Source organism: Natator depressus, chromosome 4 (assembly GCF_965152275.1).
Source record: "Natator depressus isolate rNatDep1 chromosome 4, rNatDep2.hap1, whole genome shotgun sequence".
Classification (NCBI taxonomy): domain Eukaryota; kingdom Metazoa; phylum Chordata; order Testudines; family Cheloniidae; genus Natator; species Natator depressus.
In genome coordinates, this window is record NC_134237.1 from 58,625,550 (window position 1) to 58,641,782 (window position 16,233).

Here is a 16,233-nt window from a genome sequence, read left to right on the forward strand (position 1 = left end):
GTTGCCGACCCCTGGTCTAGTGCTTGGTTGCGATCAGTTCATGGATGAAGAGCAGCTGGCTGGAGTTGAATGACACCGAGATGATGGTGGGGCGGGGGAGGAAAGCATTTTGAGGAGTTTGCAGACATGGTGCTGTCTCCTTTGGTTTAAGGTACGCTCCCACAATTGGACAATTCAGTCTGTAGTTTGAGCGTTGAGAGAATCATAGAAATGTAAGACTGGAAAGGACCTCAAGAAGTCATGTAGTATACCTCCTAGCACTGAGGCAGGACTAAGTGTATGTGCTACTGGATTTCTTGCTGATGCTAAATTCTCCCATAGCAGCATCCACTTTCTACCATCTCTGGTTGGCTAGGAGGCTCCGGCCCATCCTATCAATGATTACCTGGACTCAGTTATTCATGCCTGTGTCATCTCCTATCTGTACTACAGCAATACACTATTCCTCGGCATGATTTCAACACTTATGAAACTCCAGCTAGTACAGAACATTGCAGCATTTTGCCTCAGCAATATATGGTACTGTGAGGACATCATGCCTATCCTTTCTCTACACTGGCTTCCCCAGAGAATTTTGAATAAAGTTGAAGGTGTCAGTCCTTATCCTCAAGATGCGCAATAGCCTGGGTCCAGCATGAAGACCACGATTAACAGCTCTTCCTCAAGCACAATGGAACACTCTACAGTAAGGGTAAACTTGTCAGTGCAGGAAACAGAGATTTATTGGGGGCCCATTCAGAAACCGTGGAACAAACTCCTCCAGGAACTAAGGACAATTACAAACCTCACCCTCTTCTGCTCCAAGTGCAAGGCACACATTTTCAACCCTGCCTTCTCTTAGGCACAGGAGAGTGTGTGTTTAAAAAACAAAAACAAAACACTATACGGTACTGCACACACACATCTCCTCTGGAGAGGACGAGTGAGAGTGAACCAAATATGACAGATGTTGATCACATGGCTTAATGCATTCAGATACTACAGTAATGAGGGTAGTATAAAAACCTATATAGAAGTGTACTGAGCAGTTTCTCTGATGTGGGCATTTCAGGTCATTTAGGTATGGAATTACAACTTCCTTGTCTTTGAAGAATTGCTGTGTAACAGACTGAGCAGGAAGTGAGATCCTAGAGTGAAATGCTGAATTATCAATGGCCTTAGTTTGTCATAATAAATAGATGGGGATCTTGGAAAACCATCTGTGCCAGAACCTTTGTTGTATTCGTTAGCCGGAATCAATGACCAAGGGCATGCAATCTTAAACTGTTTGACAAATTGGGTGTGTCCAAATTCTGATCTGAAATGGCAGTCTCCTGATATCATAAAGCATATACCCTTAAAACCTCTCAGCTCTGGGCACCTGGACTTACTGAAAATGTTAAGTACAGTATGTAGGTGAGGGAAGAATACTTTTCTCCTCTTGGAAGTTGACTGGTGGATGAAAGGACAATATCGTTGAGCAGCTTATCAGTTCAGTCATACAGTGACCTTGAGTAAATATTGGCAGCAGGCATTTATCTGGTCTCTTGTCTCTTTGATTGGCAGGACTCCCTCTCTTTCTCCTACCAGTCAAAAATGATCCCTAGAACCACTACTCTGAGAAAAAACAAAGGGAGGCTGTAAGGGTGAAGCTACTTTTGTTTACCAGGGCCTGGGTTTCATGACAGAGGGCACTATTTATGGAAATAAGCAACTGAGTATGGTGTGGGAGGGGAGTTTGGTGGATGAGAAACAGTTGCTCAGACCCAGAGGAAATCTGTCTTGTTCCTTCAGCAGCGACCCCACTCGTTTTGGACATGTAAATGGGCATTTGAGAACCTGGGCATGAGTGGCAAGGCTGACACAAGATTACTCACTGTTGGCTAAAATGGTGGAATGCAGAAACTACTTTCCTCCTTTTTTAAAAAATGGGCTTTTTTGTGTTATCAGCTTTAAATACAAGAGAAAAGAGATACAGAAATTATGCGGAAGCAGAAATAGACAGGGGAAAAGAATATCATAGCAAGAGGAACGGACTCCAGGAATAGTGCCAGAAATCCCCTGTAGGTTCATTGCTACTCTCTGTCAATATGGGAAGAATGAATACCCATTTGATCCAAACTGCATGCGCAGGATGGAAGTTGAAAATAGTTCTAGTGTGTTTACAGCAGTCAAGCGTCAACATTTTCATCAAAATGAAAACAAATCTCATCACAAGTATTCAAGAAATGACATTTGCTAAATATTCCAGGTATAAACTTACAGGTAGAATGCACTTGAGCTGCAAATGCATTTTGACAGAGTATAGGCTGTAGCACGGCAGGAGCAGAGGAACAAGAGTTGTGAAAGGGTTAAGGACCTCATATTGCTCAGAGACAAGCAGACTGTAAACAAAGGCTGTTATGGCCAAATATATCATTGTATAAGAGAAAATATTTGTTACTATGGTGGCATTAGTGTAGAAGAAATGTAGCTGAAATGTTGAACTTGTGCTCAGTTCTACATAAATTACATGCATACGAAGGCCCAGATCCTCAAAGGTATTTGGATGCCTAAATACCTTTGAGGAGCTTGGCTTTAGTATTCAGTTTTAAATTTTAGTAGCTTAGCCAAATCCTGCACACAGATGTTGAGGTCAGAACATAGGTACCCAGTTCAGACACCTAAGAGCTGATTTAAACTCCTCTGCGTTCACAAAATAGAATATGAGAAAAATAAAATCCTGTTAAAGAATAATTAAAATGGGGGAAAAAATTACTAGTTTTTCTCCAGGCTGAAGTGTGCTGGTTTTCTCATTCCCTCTACACAAATACACATTATTATCCTTCTGACCCTCTTCCTAACTTTGTAACTAAACAAACTTTACCCTAAACCCCTGCTAAACTGGGCTACAAACACAGTTTGCTGAATGGGTTCAAACTACTTTAAAATGGCTAACTCAATTGGAATATAATTTGGGATTTCTAGGGAACTCAGCTAGAACACTTTCTAAACTCTATCTGAATACAGTTTGGCCCTGTTCATATTGGTGGCTCAACACATTTCAAATGAGCGAGCTTGAACTATTTCAAACCTGTCTTTCCTATTCTGCCTCTTTTTTGTATTCTTGTGCCTCAGGCATAGCATAATCTCTCCTCATTTCCATTACAATCTGGAAAATACCCTACCCTTTTCTAATTACCAAATTAGCTCGTTGAAAATTTTAATAGTCGCAGGCTTTACAAATCATAACAAAAGGTTGGTTATATGACTTCAGAGTTTTTGCTTAGTGACCCAGGTGGTGGTTAGGCCTGGTTTTCCCCAGCATCAGTTGTTGTATACACCCCCCCCCCTTTTTTTTTTTTAAAAAACAACCTTTCTTGGACTTTTGCATCCAATATCAGTACCATAGAGTTCCTTTTGATCTTAAAATGTGTCTGTTTTGTGGCCTTAAACTCAACTGAAGAAAGCTCTGATCTAGTGCCAACTTAGTTGATCTAACCGGTCAGGATGACAGGGCAAATTGCTGGAAGTTCACACCAAGTTTGCACTAGTAGAAGGCACCATCCTTAGAGATTTCTTGGCTCTTTCACAAAAGTCACTTGTGGGCAAAGCAGTACAGGTCACTCTTTTTAACACTGACTGGACTGTTTTTGCTTATACCAGTTTTTTTTTTTTAATGTATAGTTTGCCTCCGTTTGTAAACAAATAGCTTGCCTCACTACAGTCAATACTGAATAAGGATCATGTGAGACCTTAACTTTCAGAATGAGGGTGGATCAGAACTAAACTTAGATGGTATATATATATTTTCTGTTTTTTGTCTTGAAACCGATCCTATATGCATTTTCTGGTCCTTTTATAACCAGTAGTTTCTATATAACTAATATTTTTAAAAGGTAAACTGTTGACCAGCTAAATTGATAGTAAAAAGTCTACAAAGACCTATACCTCATGTCTCTCTCTACCACTCAGTCTTACTTGAAAAAAATTCAGTGTTAGTTTTGTGCACGTAGTTTTAGAAGAATATATAACATCTGATAGGCTTCCAGTGCAACTGATATTTCGATTAGCTCACCTGTATTGACTTTTCTGTTTGAGCAAGTTGGTGGAACTGCTTTGGACCATGTGGATTGTGTAGGACTTTCTTTCAATATTATTTTGGACAGTTCACTTTAAAGCTATCTTATGTTACTGACCTTGAGTGGTTTTAAATTCTGATATGGATTTTACTGCTTCTTGCTTTTCATTTGATACTGTATATTCTTTTCTGTAGAATTTCAATCAATAAATAAACATTAGATATAATTTCTATTAGACTTTTTCAATCTCAGATGCAATGAACAAAATGGTCTCAGATGAAACTGTAATAGCCACAAAAAGCTTACTCATGTAAATTTTCCTCTTTATTTACTGATTAACTTTGTGTCAAACTCCTGCCAGTGTCAAATCTTAACCTAGTAGTATATTCTTAGTGATAAGAAACTAACTCCCATGTTTGTTGAAGCCCCAATGACAAATTCAATACAGTGGCTTATGCACAGAGACGCTGACACAGTGTTCTTGCATGTTCTTGGGGGGAAAGTAAGTCTCTTTCTAGAACTTTGTTACATAAGAAGTCCTTCCAGGCATTTTGGTTTCTGTACATTCCTCTTTTCAGTAAACTGAGAAACCTGACTTATCTCAGACGACTTCCTGTTACACATCTCATAAGGATTTTGCCCATATACTGGCTTCAATGTTGCATATTAGTACAGTAGCAAACCATTGGAAGAAAAAGACATGCTAACATGAAAAACACATTTTATTGCACTTAAGTTATAAGAAAATAAAATTTCTAAGTGAGTCAAACCATAGACACAATCCCTTTAAAGGTTGTTTTCCTCCATCATGTCAGGTTGTTACATAACTAAAATTAAACCAACTGGAATCCGATTGTTTTAAATCAGACTATAAATAAAACAAAACAAAAAAGGGAGGAAAAAACAAGATCGCCTAGCATACAGTGTTAAACCACTTTCACAGTTCAGCTTGAGTTGTGGCTCTTGGAGAATGAGGCAAACCATTTGACTTTTTCATTTTTTTTGTTTGCATGTATATCTTTATTACAAAAACGTAATAGTTTTTGCACTGTGTCAGTTCCTTGCAGCAATAACTGTAACAGTTGTTTTTCTCAATACTGTAAAACACTAAGACTGACCAGCAATTTTATTTTTGTATTTATATTTTTAAAATTTTTGTCAGTTTTATTATGCATGTTCATTCCATTCACCACAGCCCTCACAAAGAAAAAAGTTTCCCCACAGAACAGGCTGCAATAGCTTTGTTCTAAGGAATGTGTTTTAATTTTTGCCCAGAAAAAAGAAAATAAGCTTTGCACACACACTCAATTCTTTACTTGCAGGCAAACTTCACTCTTAATTGTCTGAAACTTTTTAACTCTCAGCCTCTTAGAGGCACAGTTGGCTCAAGTTTCAGTGGCAAAAAGTCTTTTTCTGTAACCAAACTAGAGCAAATTTGGAATTCAGTCTGGGACTAAAACGTCACAGCAGAAAAAAAATTAAAAAACAAGAAATAATTTGCTTTACTTTCTTTCATTTAGCAGCATAAATAAGTTTGGCCACTGGGAATACAGTACAGGGGTGGGACAACAATCCCATACTTGAAGACCTACTTCTAGCACCAGCATTGAGAGTTAAATCCATTCAGGAACTCTCAGAACCCAGGACAACTTGCCACCTCAGAGCAACATATGCATTGTAGAGTGTAGATGAAAGCAACAGTAAATAGAGTAACAGAGGCTAATACTGTGATTGACATTGGCAATGGCTGGCAAAAAAAAAAAAAAAAAAAACTCTGATAAAACTGTACAAAAACAATTCACAGTAAGATTTTAGCTTTTCCACACCAGGATTTGACTTTGTTGTCGCCACAGATGCTCGCAACTTTGAAAGTCATCCAGTAACGGATGTTATGCAGCAACTTTCTAGATCTGTGGTAAAACAACAGTTTAGCAAGAATTGTAACAACTTTTTAACCTCCACTCTGCTCAATGAGCACTTAGAGGAAAATAAAGAAATAATTGCACCTGGTTTGATTTAGAAAGTCTTATATTTGCAAAGCTGCCCCAGTCAAAAGTGAAGCTTTTTATGTGATGAGACAGCAAATGCCTCTCTTGTCAGTTACAGTTTGTCATCTCGCAGTCTCCTCCTTCGTAGTCTGTAGGTCTTTAGGATCTGTTGCCCCAAGCCAACATCCTGCACCACCAAGGACAAGGGATTTTTTTTTTTGCAGGGGGAGGGAGGGGAAACATCATCTACACATTTGGACAAATTCATCTTTCTGCCCTTCACTTCATATCCACATCGAAGTCCAACACCAGCAGCTTTGTTTCCTCAGTTCCATTTCGGCTTCCAACTGCACACACTAGCTTTGTGTTGGAGGCTCTGATCCGCCACACGACGCCTCCACTTCCCCCACTCTCCAATGTGACTAGATTTCGGATAAATTCACCCGTTTTCAAGTCCCAAAGTTTTACAGTCCCATCATCTGAGCTGGTAATTACAAAGTTCTTGTTAAACTGTAAACAGGTCACAGCACTCTGATGCTTGTTGGGACCTACAATAGTAAAACCAAAAGAATTTTGCTTATGGTTAGAAAGCAGTGTAAGGGGTTACCATGTTTAGATATATTTGTATGCAAAGTAAATCAAATATTTAACATACACAAAAGCCTCCCTCTGTGTTTTCAAAGGACTAGTACAGATATTGAAAATCCTGTCCTCACAGGTTCAAAATAAACTTATCTAGTAGAAGGAAGTGATCACAGAATAGATAATTATCACTCCCACCCCATTTTGGGAAGAAAGCATGGTCTGGTTCCCAGGTCATTGCTAAACCTTGATGGTAGGAAATAGTGCTGTTGCCAAAGTGTTCGTCTAATTTAAAATCCCTTCTGGTGGAATGTTACAGAATTCCCACAGACAAGAAAACTCCAGTTGAAGTCATAGTTAAATATTAACTCAAACAACAAAACTCTTTTTCTTTACATGCCTTTTTTCCCTTAAGCCATCCCATAGTAATTGTCCTTTAAAAGGTCAGAGCTTGTTTTGTCCAGTAATTAAGTATGATAAAGCAGTGGAGGATGCTTTTTAGTGAAGTGGGTTTTCTCCCAGTACCAGAGCTGGCAGGCAAAAGCCAGGGAAGGCTATTACAAAAGACTTGCTTAGGAAAATAAGTGAATGTGTGTACATGTGCACAGCAACAGTCGAAATGAAAACTAAAATCTCTCTCTCTCTCTCTCTCCTGTGTTTCAGTGGAGGGTATGTTTTCCATTCCTTTTTCTTGATTTATTGTAACAGACAGTGTTCACTGCCTCCCAACCCAATTAGTCTGGAGGCTTTGAAATGTCCAAGTGACCTAAATAACTAAGTTGACTGGCTGTTTTGAGATGCCATTTCCTACATATTTTTGTGGTTTATTAGTCTAATATACAGATAGCAAATTTCTATCAGAACAGCTGTCTTTCCATAATAGGCAAATTATTTTAGATTTAATTATAAAAAAAGGTTTATTTAATTCACAGAAAGATAATTTCACAAATACAAAAGAAAGTACAGCTGTCGCCATGGCCAACTTTTGAGCATTAAATGATTAGCAGTTGTTTTCCTTATGTACAGCTTATTTTTAAATGCTGGTTGGAATCTTTTCCTTTCCCCATTTCAGAATGGTGCATGAAACAAGACTGTAGATTTAAAACACAGCTTGACTTGACCTAAAATTAAAACAATCTCCTCAAAGCGAATTTTGTCCTCTAGCAATATATGGGAAGTAGAAATGCTCAGATTTAACAGATAGGAACAAGTACTTTGATATTAAGTTAACTATTTCAACAGCACTCAGCACTGAAGCAATTGGTAAATTAAGGACTGACATGCACTAATATTGCACCAGCCTTTTAGTATTTTGAATGAATGTGTTCATATTTGGATAGCATAAGCTCACCTTGCAATGTCTGTAAACATTGTCCTGTTTTGATATCCCAGATTTTGACTGTTGAATCTGCATTCCCAGACACAAGAATATTGTCTTTCAGTTCCATTCCACTTGTTAATGACTGGTGGCCAGTTAATGTGTGAATGCAGTTTCCTGTCTCCACATCCCAAACTCGGATTGAAGTGTCGAGAGATCCACTCACTACATGGATGCCATCAAACTAAAAAAAAAGGTAAATACATTACATGCAATTGTATCAAGCTCTTAGCAGTCACACTGTGGGGGGAAAACAACCCATGAGGCGTGCTACTTGCATTTAATTCAGAGTTTCACAAAATAAGACAGTATACACTACGACCTTGCACTATCCCCTACACTAGGAAATTACATTATGGTAGAATACATTGCCTAATAATGTTAAGTACAACTTTGAACTCAGTGCAAAGCCTTATGTTTAACATAGCATCAGGTGTGCGTGGTTAATGATAGGGCCATCAGTATAATTTCCTAGTGTAGACAAGGCCTATGGAGTTCTGCAGTTCAGCACTTACAGATCTTAATCTTGACTAAGGAGAAAAGTACATACTGATAGACACTTTACTTTGACCCTCTCTTTGAATAGTATTATACATAGCGAAACATTCAAGCAAACTGAACAGAAAATATTTGAGTCTGAGTTCCCTGTCTGACTGTGGTGCCAGCAAGCCCTAGCATAAAATGAATCCCTAAATGCCTTCTCAGACTGGAAGTTGTTTCAGCTCTGCAGAGAGAAACAAGGCTGTTCAGGGTAGGTCAAAAGGTAAAGGAGGATCCACAACAGGTCTCCAACTACAAACTTTTACTGCATCGCCGTGTTAGTGAGGGGTGTGATGAGATGTGATTTGTGACCAACATAGCTCTGCTGGAAAAAGCCCCTAGTGCAGACTCAATTATTACGGCAAAACTGCACTTCTGCTGGAGTGGAGATGGAGGTGTGACTGGAATAAACTATGTCAGCAAAAGTGTCCACATTAGGAACGCTTTGCTGATTATACTTTACTGGGCTGGTACAGTTACACCAGCAAAACCTTCCAAATGTAGATGTGGCCTCTAGCATAGGTAGGCAGGAAGCTGATCAGAACCCTTCACTAACAGCCATTAAAATCCTAGGTCCACATACACACAATATTAACTACTGTTTTCCTTTTTATAACAATCCATGAAGTGTTGCTAGCCAGGAACCCAACAATTGTATACCGAAAGGGACAACATGCCAACTAACCCCTTATGTTTCAATAAATGCAATTTCTAGAGGACACACAAAATCGCCTTTCAAACATCAGATTAAGGAAAAATTCAATCATACAAAGCTGCCAAAAGTGACTAGTCTTTTGCAAATACCAGAAGCAGCCCGCTTTCTCCTTTTTGTGGATATATGTCTTTTCAGCATTTATTTACTAAGCACATTCTTCTTTAGTTTGGAATAAGAGAGACAAGCTCTGGTTTAATTTTAAAGATCAACACTACAGCTTTTTGGGGAAGGAAGTAATTTTTTCATGGCTGTAAAATATTCCACATGAAGCAGCACATGAATGTTCTAGCTACTGCAGCACACATTGAACTAGTCTAGCACTACCCCATATAGCTTAGCACTAAATTCCTTCTCTAAGGTTAACATTCTAGAATGCTAATACATGAACTTTCAGACTATCAAAGGGACCTTACTTTTGGTTAATTTAGCATGGGTTTAGCTCCTCAGTTGCTGATAAGCTATGAAAAACAGGGACACTGAAAACAAGAATGTTCACAGCAAAAGAAAAAATAAATGTACAATAAATAACGGTGATTTTTTAAAAAAAAAACTTATTAATTTGTACTGTGGTAGCTCTCAGAGACCCAAACTAGGATTTTGGCTCCCATTCTAAATGAAGACAAGATGTAGCATGAGGGTAACCTGAATCTCTATGCGTTTTCTAGGATGGCATCTGCAGATTAGCAAGTACCCACAATTTTAGTAGTTTAACAATAAAGATGTTGTATCCAGGGGAATCTAGAGCACTAGATGCAAATCACTTACCTGTAATGAATAGACTCTGTTAGTATGCCCTTGCAGTGTGTGTAGACAGGTTTCAGTCTCTGGATCCCACACTTTGACCATAAAATCATATGCTCCACTAACAACCCTCCTGCCATCATACTGAACACACCGGACTGCAGCTACATGTCCCATCAGAACATGTAAACATTGGCCTGTCTCTATGTCCCAAACTCTCAGCGTGGCATCTCGAGACCCACTGACAACTCTGGTGAAACACAAACAAAAACTACACTTAGCATATAAACTTCCATGTTATTTGTATCACGTATGCTAAAGCAGGAAGACTGATATATCAACCTTTTGTGCACAAAACAGTTAAACTGAACTTATTTCTCTGGAAGGTGAGGTGGCCTGGGTACTAGTCTGCCTGGTTCTGAAGAGCTGGCTTGGCTTCACATCTTATTCAAGTTGAAAGTTAAAGCATGTTAGGTTTTCCCACCCTGTTCATCATCACAGCACCAAACTATTTGGTGTGATTGGCAGTCAGTATTTAAGAGGAGAGATGCAAACTTGAACAACAAGATATTGCAGGTCAAGACTGAGGTGGGTTGGGAGAGCTGTATGTGACAGATTACCACCTACTTTTACATATGGTTAGCTCAAGCCAATAATACAGTCCTGCTTTAGTGAGCACTACACTTACCCAGTAATTTTTATTTTTTTTTAAACCCTCTTTGGAGGCTTTTCTTCATTATGCAACATTTATGTCACTTGATTTGTACAGTAAATATCAGTTTTTTAAATGTTTTGAACCTACTGAGACTGGAACCACAAATAGTAATGAAGATTATTGTAATTCCATTAACTATCTGGGCAGAAAAACCTTAGTTTTCTTAGAAGGAGAAGACGGGATGAATAACCAAGACAACATTCTAGACACAACTACATATCAATGCAAAGCTTTAAACAAGTAACTATAACATCTCAGCCAAAGTCTCTTGAATTGATATACTATTGTTGAAATGAAATGACAGTGTAAAAGAAATTTAAATAAAATATATTCAAGTCCGAAGACATTTTTTGAAAGGTAATTTTAAAATAGGTAAAGGTTTACAACAAAATGGACAAAAATAAGTTAAAAACAAGGACTGTTCGTAGCGTAGCATAGCAGAATGGATCACATCAATAATTGAAACAACTTTGAAAAAGTTATAGGTAACTATTTGACTGTATATGGAGAGGTTTATGTCTTATTGTACTTTGGTTAATTCTCTCAGACCTTTTCTTCTTGCAGTCAGCTGCTCTTTTTTCTTCATGTTGAGTGAATAAATTTAATTTTTGTAATATTTTTACTGAATATTATAGCTTTTATATTGCACAGACCTTTACTGTTTTAGGACTACTTAATGACATTTTAGATACATTTTCCTTTTTTAAAAAAAATCACAGAATAAGAGGCAAAAAAGATATCTAATTTTAAGTAAACATTTACCTTTTTTCATGGAGATGCATACAACGCACAGTAGAAGTGTGTCCATATAAAGTATGAATACATTCTCCAGTCTCTGCGTTCCATACTTTAAGTGTTCGGTCTGTAGATCCACTAATAATGATATTGTCCCTCATTTGTGATGACCAGACTCCACCTGTGTGTCCAACTAGTGTTCTTAAACACTGAAAAATATTATGTATGGTTAGTGTTTTGGAAGAAAGTGAAAGAAATTTAATCAGTTCATAGATTATGAGGCCAGGCCAGACCACTGTGAGCATATAGTCTGACTTCTTGTATAACACAGGCCATAGGATTTCTCTGAATTAATTGTTATTTGAACTAGAGCATCTCTTTTGCAAAAACATCCAATATTGATATAAAGCTTTCCAGTGATGGAGAATGCACCATGACACTTGGTAAGTTTTTTCTAATGGTTAATTACCCTCAATGGGGCAGGTACAATTTTTAAATACTGGCCCAACATTAGCTTTTTTTCCCAGTGTTCCAAGGCTTATGAAAATCAGCATTAAGAATCCAGAGAGTGGGTCAACCAAATCTTTTAAAACTTTTGGATGCATGTTTCTGGACCTGCTGATTAAAACATGTCTAACTTTATTAGATACTTTGTAACATCCTCCTGAGTAATTGCTGGAATGGAAAGTATTTCATCGTCATACTTTATAAATCCATCATCTGTTTCCCCCAAATATAGAACAGATATTTATCGAACATTTAGGCTTTTCAGTATTATTGACTGTGCTATCATTTCTATCTAATAATGGACCAATACCATTGTTAGGATTCCTTTTCTTCCTAATGTACTTAAACAGCTCCTTATCGTCCTTAATGGTGCTCGCCACAGACTTCTCCTTGTGTCCTTCTACTTCCCTTATCGATTTTTTTTACAATTCCTAGCTTTAATTTATATTCATTGATATCAACTTTCCCTTTTCCATTGGTTATTCATATATATATATATATATATATATATATATATATATATTTATTTATTTATTTATTTTAATAGCTGCTTTCATTTCGCTTCTAAGCCAGTTTGTTTTTTAATCAGTGTTGTCTGCTTTCTTGATTGTGGCTTTTTGGGCACTAAGTAAAATGTTGTTGAACAGTTTTCAATTATTCACATTTTTCTGTTTAAATTCTTTCCCATGTGTTTTGGCGTGGAATTGTTTTCAGCTTTGTGAAACTGGCTTTTTCAAAGCAGTAAGAATATATTTTATTGGTTTGGACTTTATTCTGTTTGCAGGTAACAAATACGATCAAGTCATGGTCACTTGCATATAAGCGACCGCTAAATTTTTCATTCTGTGAGCAATTTCTTTTTTTCAGTCAGGATGAGGGCAAATATAGAATTCTTCCATGTTGGATGCAACACTTTCTGAATATTCTTTAAGGTTTGGCATAAACATCCCTCATATAAAGATGTTTTAATCATTAGAGAAGATGTTACTGAGAACTTAAAACTTCTGACAAGTCATCCTGTCATGTTTAATTTAATATATTCAGTGGCACATTACATTTTTGAGGAGGAAGAATGTACAAAACAAATGTTTTTCATTAAAGAATAACTCCATCTTGTCCTTTTTGATGAAAGAATGTTAAAATTGCACCGTGGTTTCTTTCATGAACTAGGCTTAGTGAAGGGAAGCCAGCTGAATTGGGTGTGGCTGCCTGCATACCACATTTTATTTTATTCTTCCGTAAGGTAGTAGTTACAATCCAGTCAAGGCACTTCGAGGCGTGCAAAGACAGAAACGAAACCTTTAAATATGTCTAAGACTAATATTACAATGTGGATATCTTTTATATTTTAAGCTTGCCACTATCAACATTTGGGCTGTTGAAATTAGAAGATACTCTGTTGCTAGAATAAAGGGAAATAAACAGTCTCTTCTAAGGCTATTTATAGCAAATAAAAAATACACATTTGAAAAACTTAAACATATAAATAAATGTGGAAGCCACAAGCATTAGCCAGAAACAAGATCCATGTGATTAAAGTCAGGATGAATTAACCGATAGGGAAGATAAAGTAGTATGTGTCTAAATTCTCTGTAATCAATGTCAAAAATGACTCCACAAGAATAGAGCAGCTGCCAAGAGAACAAGGATATATGCCAATGGTAACATGAACAGCATTATAATTTCACATCAAGGTGACTTTCATAAAGTAGACACATTTTGGCGCGGAGAAAGATTGCTCAAATATTTTCTAATATTCTTTCTTTGTCTTGCACCAGACAGCAATAAAGGCAAAGACATAAGATGCTGGGAAACAGGATAAATTAGTAACACACTTTTAAACTTGATACTACTGTACCAATGATCCATTTCACTGGATCTTAACAGCAATTACCAACTTACCTTGCCTGTAACTGCTGACCAAACTTTTAATGTGTTGTCATCAGAACCACTGACTATTCGGTTACCACAGAATTGTAGACATGTGATTACATGATCATCATGACCTTTGAGCACCTGACAATAGAGAATGTGTGTTGCAATGTGAGCCAAAAGATTAGAAGATAAACGGAAAAGAAAATCAGAATGGTGTACATCAGCAAGAAGGGTGTATAAATTACTGTAACTAGATTAAAAAATTGAATCGTCATCAGTCCTTATACTTCAGATCTATTTTATTACTAGCTAGAGTCAGGAAGACATTTCCTTGATATAAAATTTCATCCAGGATATAGTATTGCATCGCTGACCAGGTGCATTAATGCTATTTTTACCCTTCTTCTAAAATAATTGAGATAGATGATTGCTAAAACTAGGATAACATGTTGGATAGACCAGTGTATTCTAAAAAATAATTTTAAAAACGTCTAAATAAAATCTTTAAAAGCATGAGAATAATTTCATGGAAAACATTTTACCTACAAACAAAACATTTGTTTCTCTTATCCAATGCATTTTTTTTTATTTTTATGAACTATTCTTAATGTGTACTTATATTCTTAACCACCCCACTCCTCCTGATCTACTAGGTATCAGATACTATCCAAAATAAGAACTATAGAAAGCTTTACCAGTTACAAAGAAACAAAAGTTAGTTTGGCTGAATAAGAAGAAAATACGTATTTCCATGTTTGTGGATAAAAATGGCTTTTTCAATGTTTGATTTATGGAAAACTGCAACAGATTATTTTTACTACAGTAAAGATCAATTACATCAGGACATGCAAATTAAACATGGAATTTACTATTTAAAAACATCTGAATACTTCTCAAAATGTCTCTTGATATGAAATGGGAAGCTGGGTAATGTCTGGGGCTACCATTTCAATAATTCCAGCACAGCACGATATGACAAAAAATGCAGAGCTGTTGCCAGAAACACAGAAAGTTGCAGATATTCAAATAGCAGGAACTTTTCTCAGCTTTTTAGGTAACTCCTGTATTGTTTTGTTTGCTTAATTTTCTGGACTACTGTACAAAAATTAAGAAAAGTCACAGAATTTCTCTAAAAAGAATAGTGTAAGTCTCTGGCTGTTCCTTATGTATAAAGGACAGCTGGAGACACAATCAGCCTTGATGATATGACTGCTACATTATTGCATAAATAAAGCACATTATGAGAGTATAATCTAGTATCAATATCATTAAAATGTGGGCATACCCTGCTAATGTTATCAGGCTAAATGAAACAATTTTCGTCAATATTATAGTACTTCATTTTTATTTTCAGAGGCAATGAAATCTTAAAAAGGGAATTTCCTTTACTTTTAAAAAGTTATAAAAATATATGTGAAAAGAAGACGTGAAATGAAAACAAATATCAGAATTTATGTAATAGTTTCATATCACAATCTAAAAATACCTTAAGCACACAATTAACTTTATGCACCAGTATTCCTATTGAAGTGAATGGGAGTACTTTCCTGTGTAACGTTAAGTATCAGTATAAACGTTCCCAGGATGGGGGCCTCAGTGAAAATGGTGTTGCGTGGTGCCACAGCAGTGGGATTTAACTCTACAAGCAGCAACTATACTTTGATTTTCTGATATGGTGCTGGAGTGAGGTATACAAACCCTACAGTGGAAAGGAAGAGGTTAAGGAGTTGATCTGGTCCCAGATGGCCTTGCCCCACCACACTTATAAAGCCTGCACAGACTGGAGGCACTTAAAAAGGGAAGCAGAGTATCTTAGTACCAGGCAGACAGTGGAGGTAAGTTGACCTGAGCTCCTGTGAAAGAATTTATAGGAGCTCTTGCTGCCTGAGGCCCATCTACTGAGACCTGCCAAGCCTGCAAAGGGACTGGTGACGCTTTGAAGATGAGAAATTTTATCTTATGTTCAATATTTTAATTTGTCCTGTGGAAAGAGCAGGGACTTAGTAGGAAGTGATCCTGCAAGACAGCTGTATAGCGCACCAGGATGCAGGACTTAGCTGCCTACCACTAGGGCCTTGGATTGGAGCCCACTGGAGTGGGTGGGCCCAGGCTCTCCTACCAACCCTTAGAAAGACAACTACAGATGTTCCCCTTTACAGATGCTCAGAAGTTTTCATTTGGCTTAAAACAGGATAGGTAGAAACATACATAATTTTCTGCACTGTAAAATATACATGACTTTCTCCTTCTGATTATTTTTGAGAAAAAAAACTGGCACAAAGGAGTTTAACACCCTCTTTTCAAGTTATTTTAACAGTTTTTAAAAATTTTTTGGATGTCAGAAATGATTTAGTTTAGTCCAAAACAAAACTAGCAGCTGACAGACTGATCCTACTTAATTCTTGATATGTACATAG

At 37.1% G+C, this 16,233-nt stretch overlaps 1 protein-coding gene and 1 long non-coding RNA gene across 13 annotated transcripts in view; one reads left to right on the forward strand and one right to left on the reverse strand.

Moving 5' to 3' along the window:
* LOC141986486 (uncharacterized) overlaps positions 1–16,233 on the forward strand; it is a 114,042-nt gene that overhangs the window by 89,768 nt on the left and 8,041 nt on the right. The gene's annotated exons all lie outside the window — the stretch shown is intronic.
* The window catches only part of FBXW7 (F-box and WD repeat domain containing 7), a 279,362-nt gene continuing 267,527 nt past the window's right edge, over positions 4,399–16,233 (reverse strand). For 9 of the 12 annotated variants that reach the window (XM_074950991.1, XM_074950995.1, XM_074950993.1 and 6 more), the window contains 5 exons: positions 13,844–13,957; positions 11,462–11,643; positions 10,009–10,234; positions 7,962–8,172; positions 4,405–6,576 (listed from right to left, as the gene is read on the reverse strand). In XM_074950991.1, coding sequence (XP_074807092.1) covers positions 6,308–6,576; positions 7,962–8,172; positions 10,009–10,234; positions 11,462–11,643; positions 13,844–13,957 — 1,002 coding nt within the window. In that variant the 3' untranslated portion in view covers positions 4,405–6,307. Of the gene's footprint in view, positions 6,577–7,961; positions 8,173–10,008; positions 10,235–11,461; positions 11,644–13,843; positions 13,958–16,233 lie in introns of all 12 variants that reach the window. The other 3 variants (XM_074951001.1, XM_074951000.1, XM_074950992.1) reach the window with 2 other exon arrangements.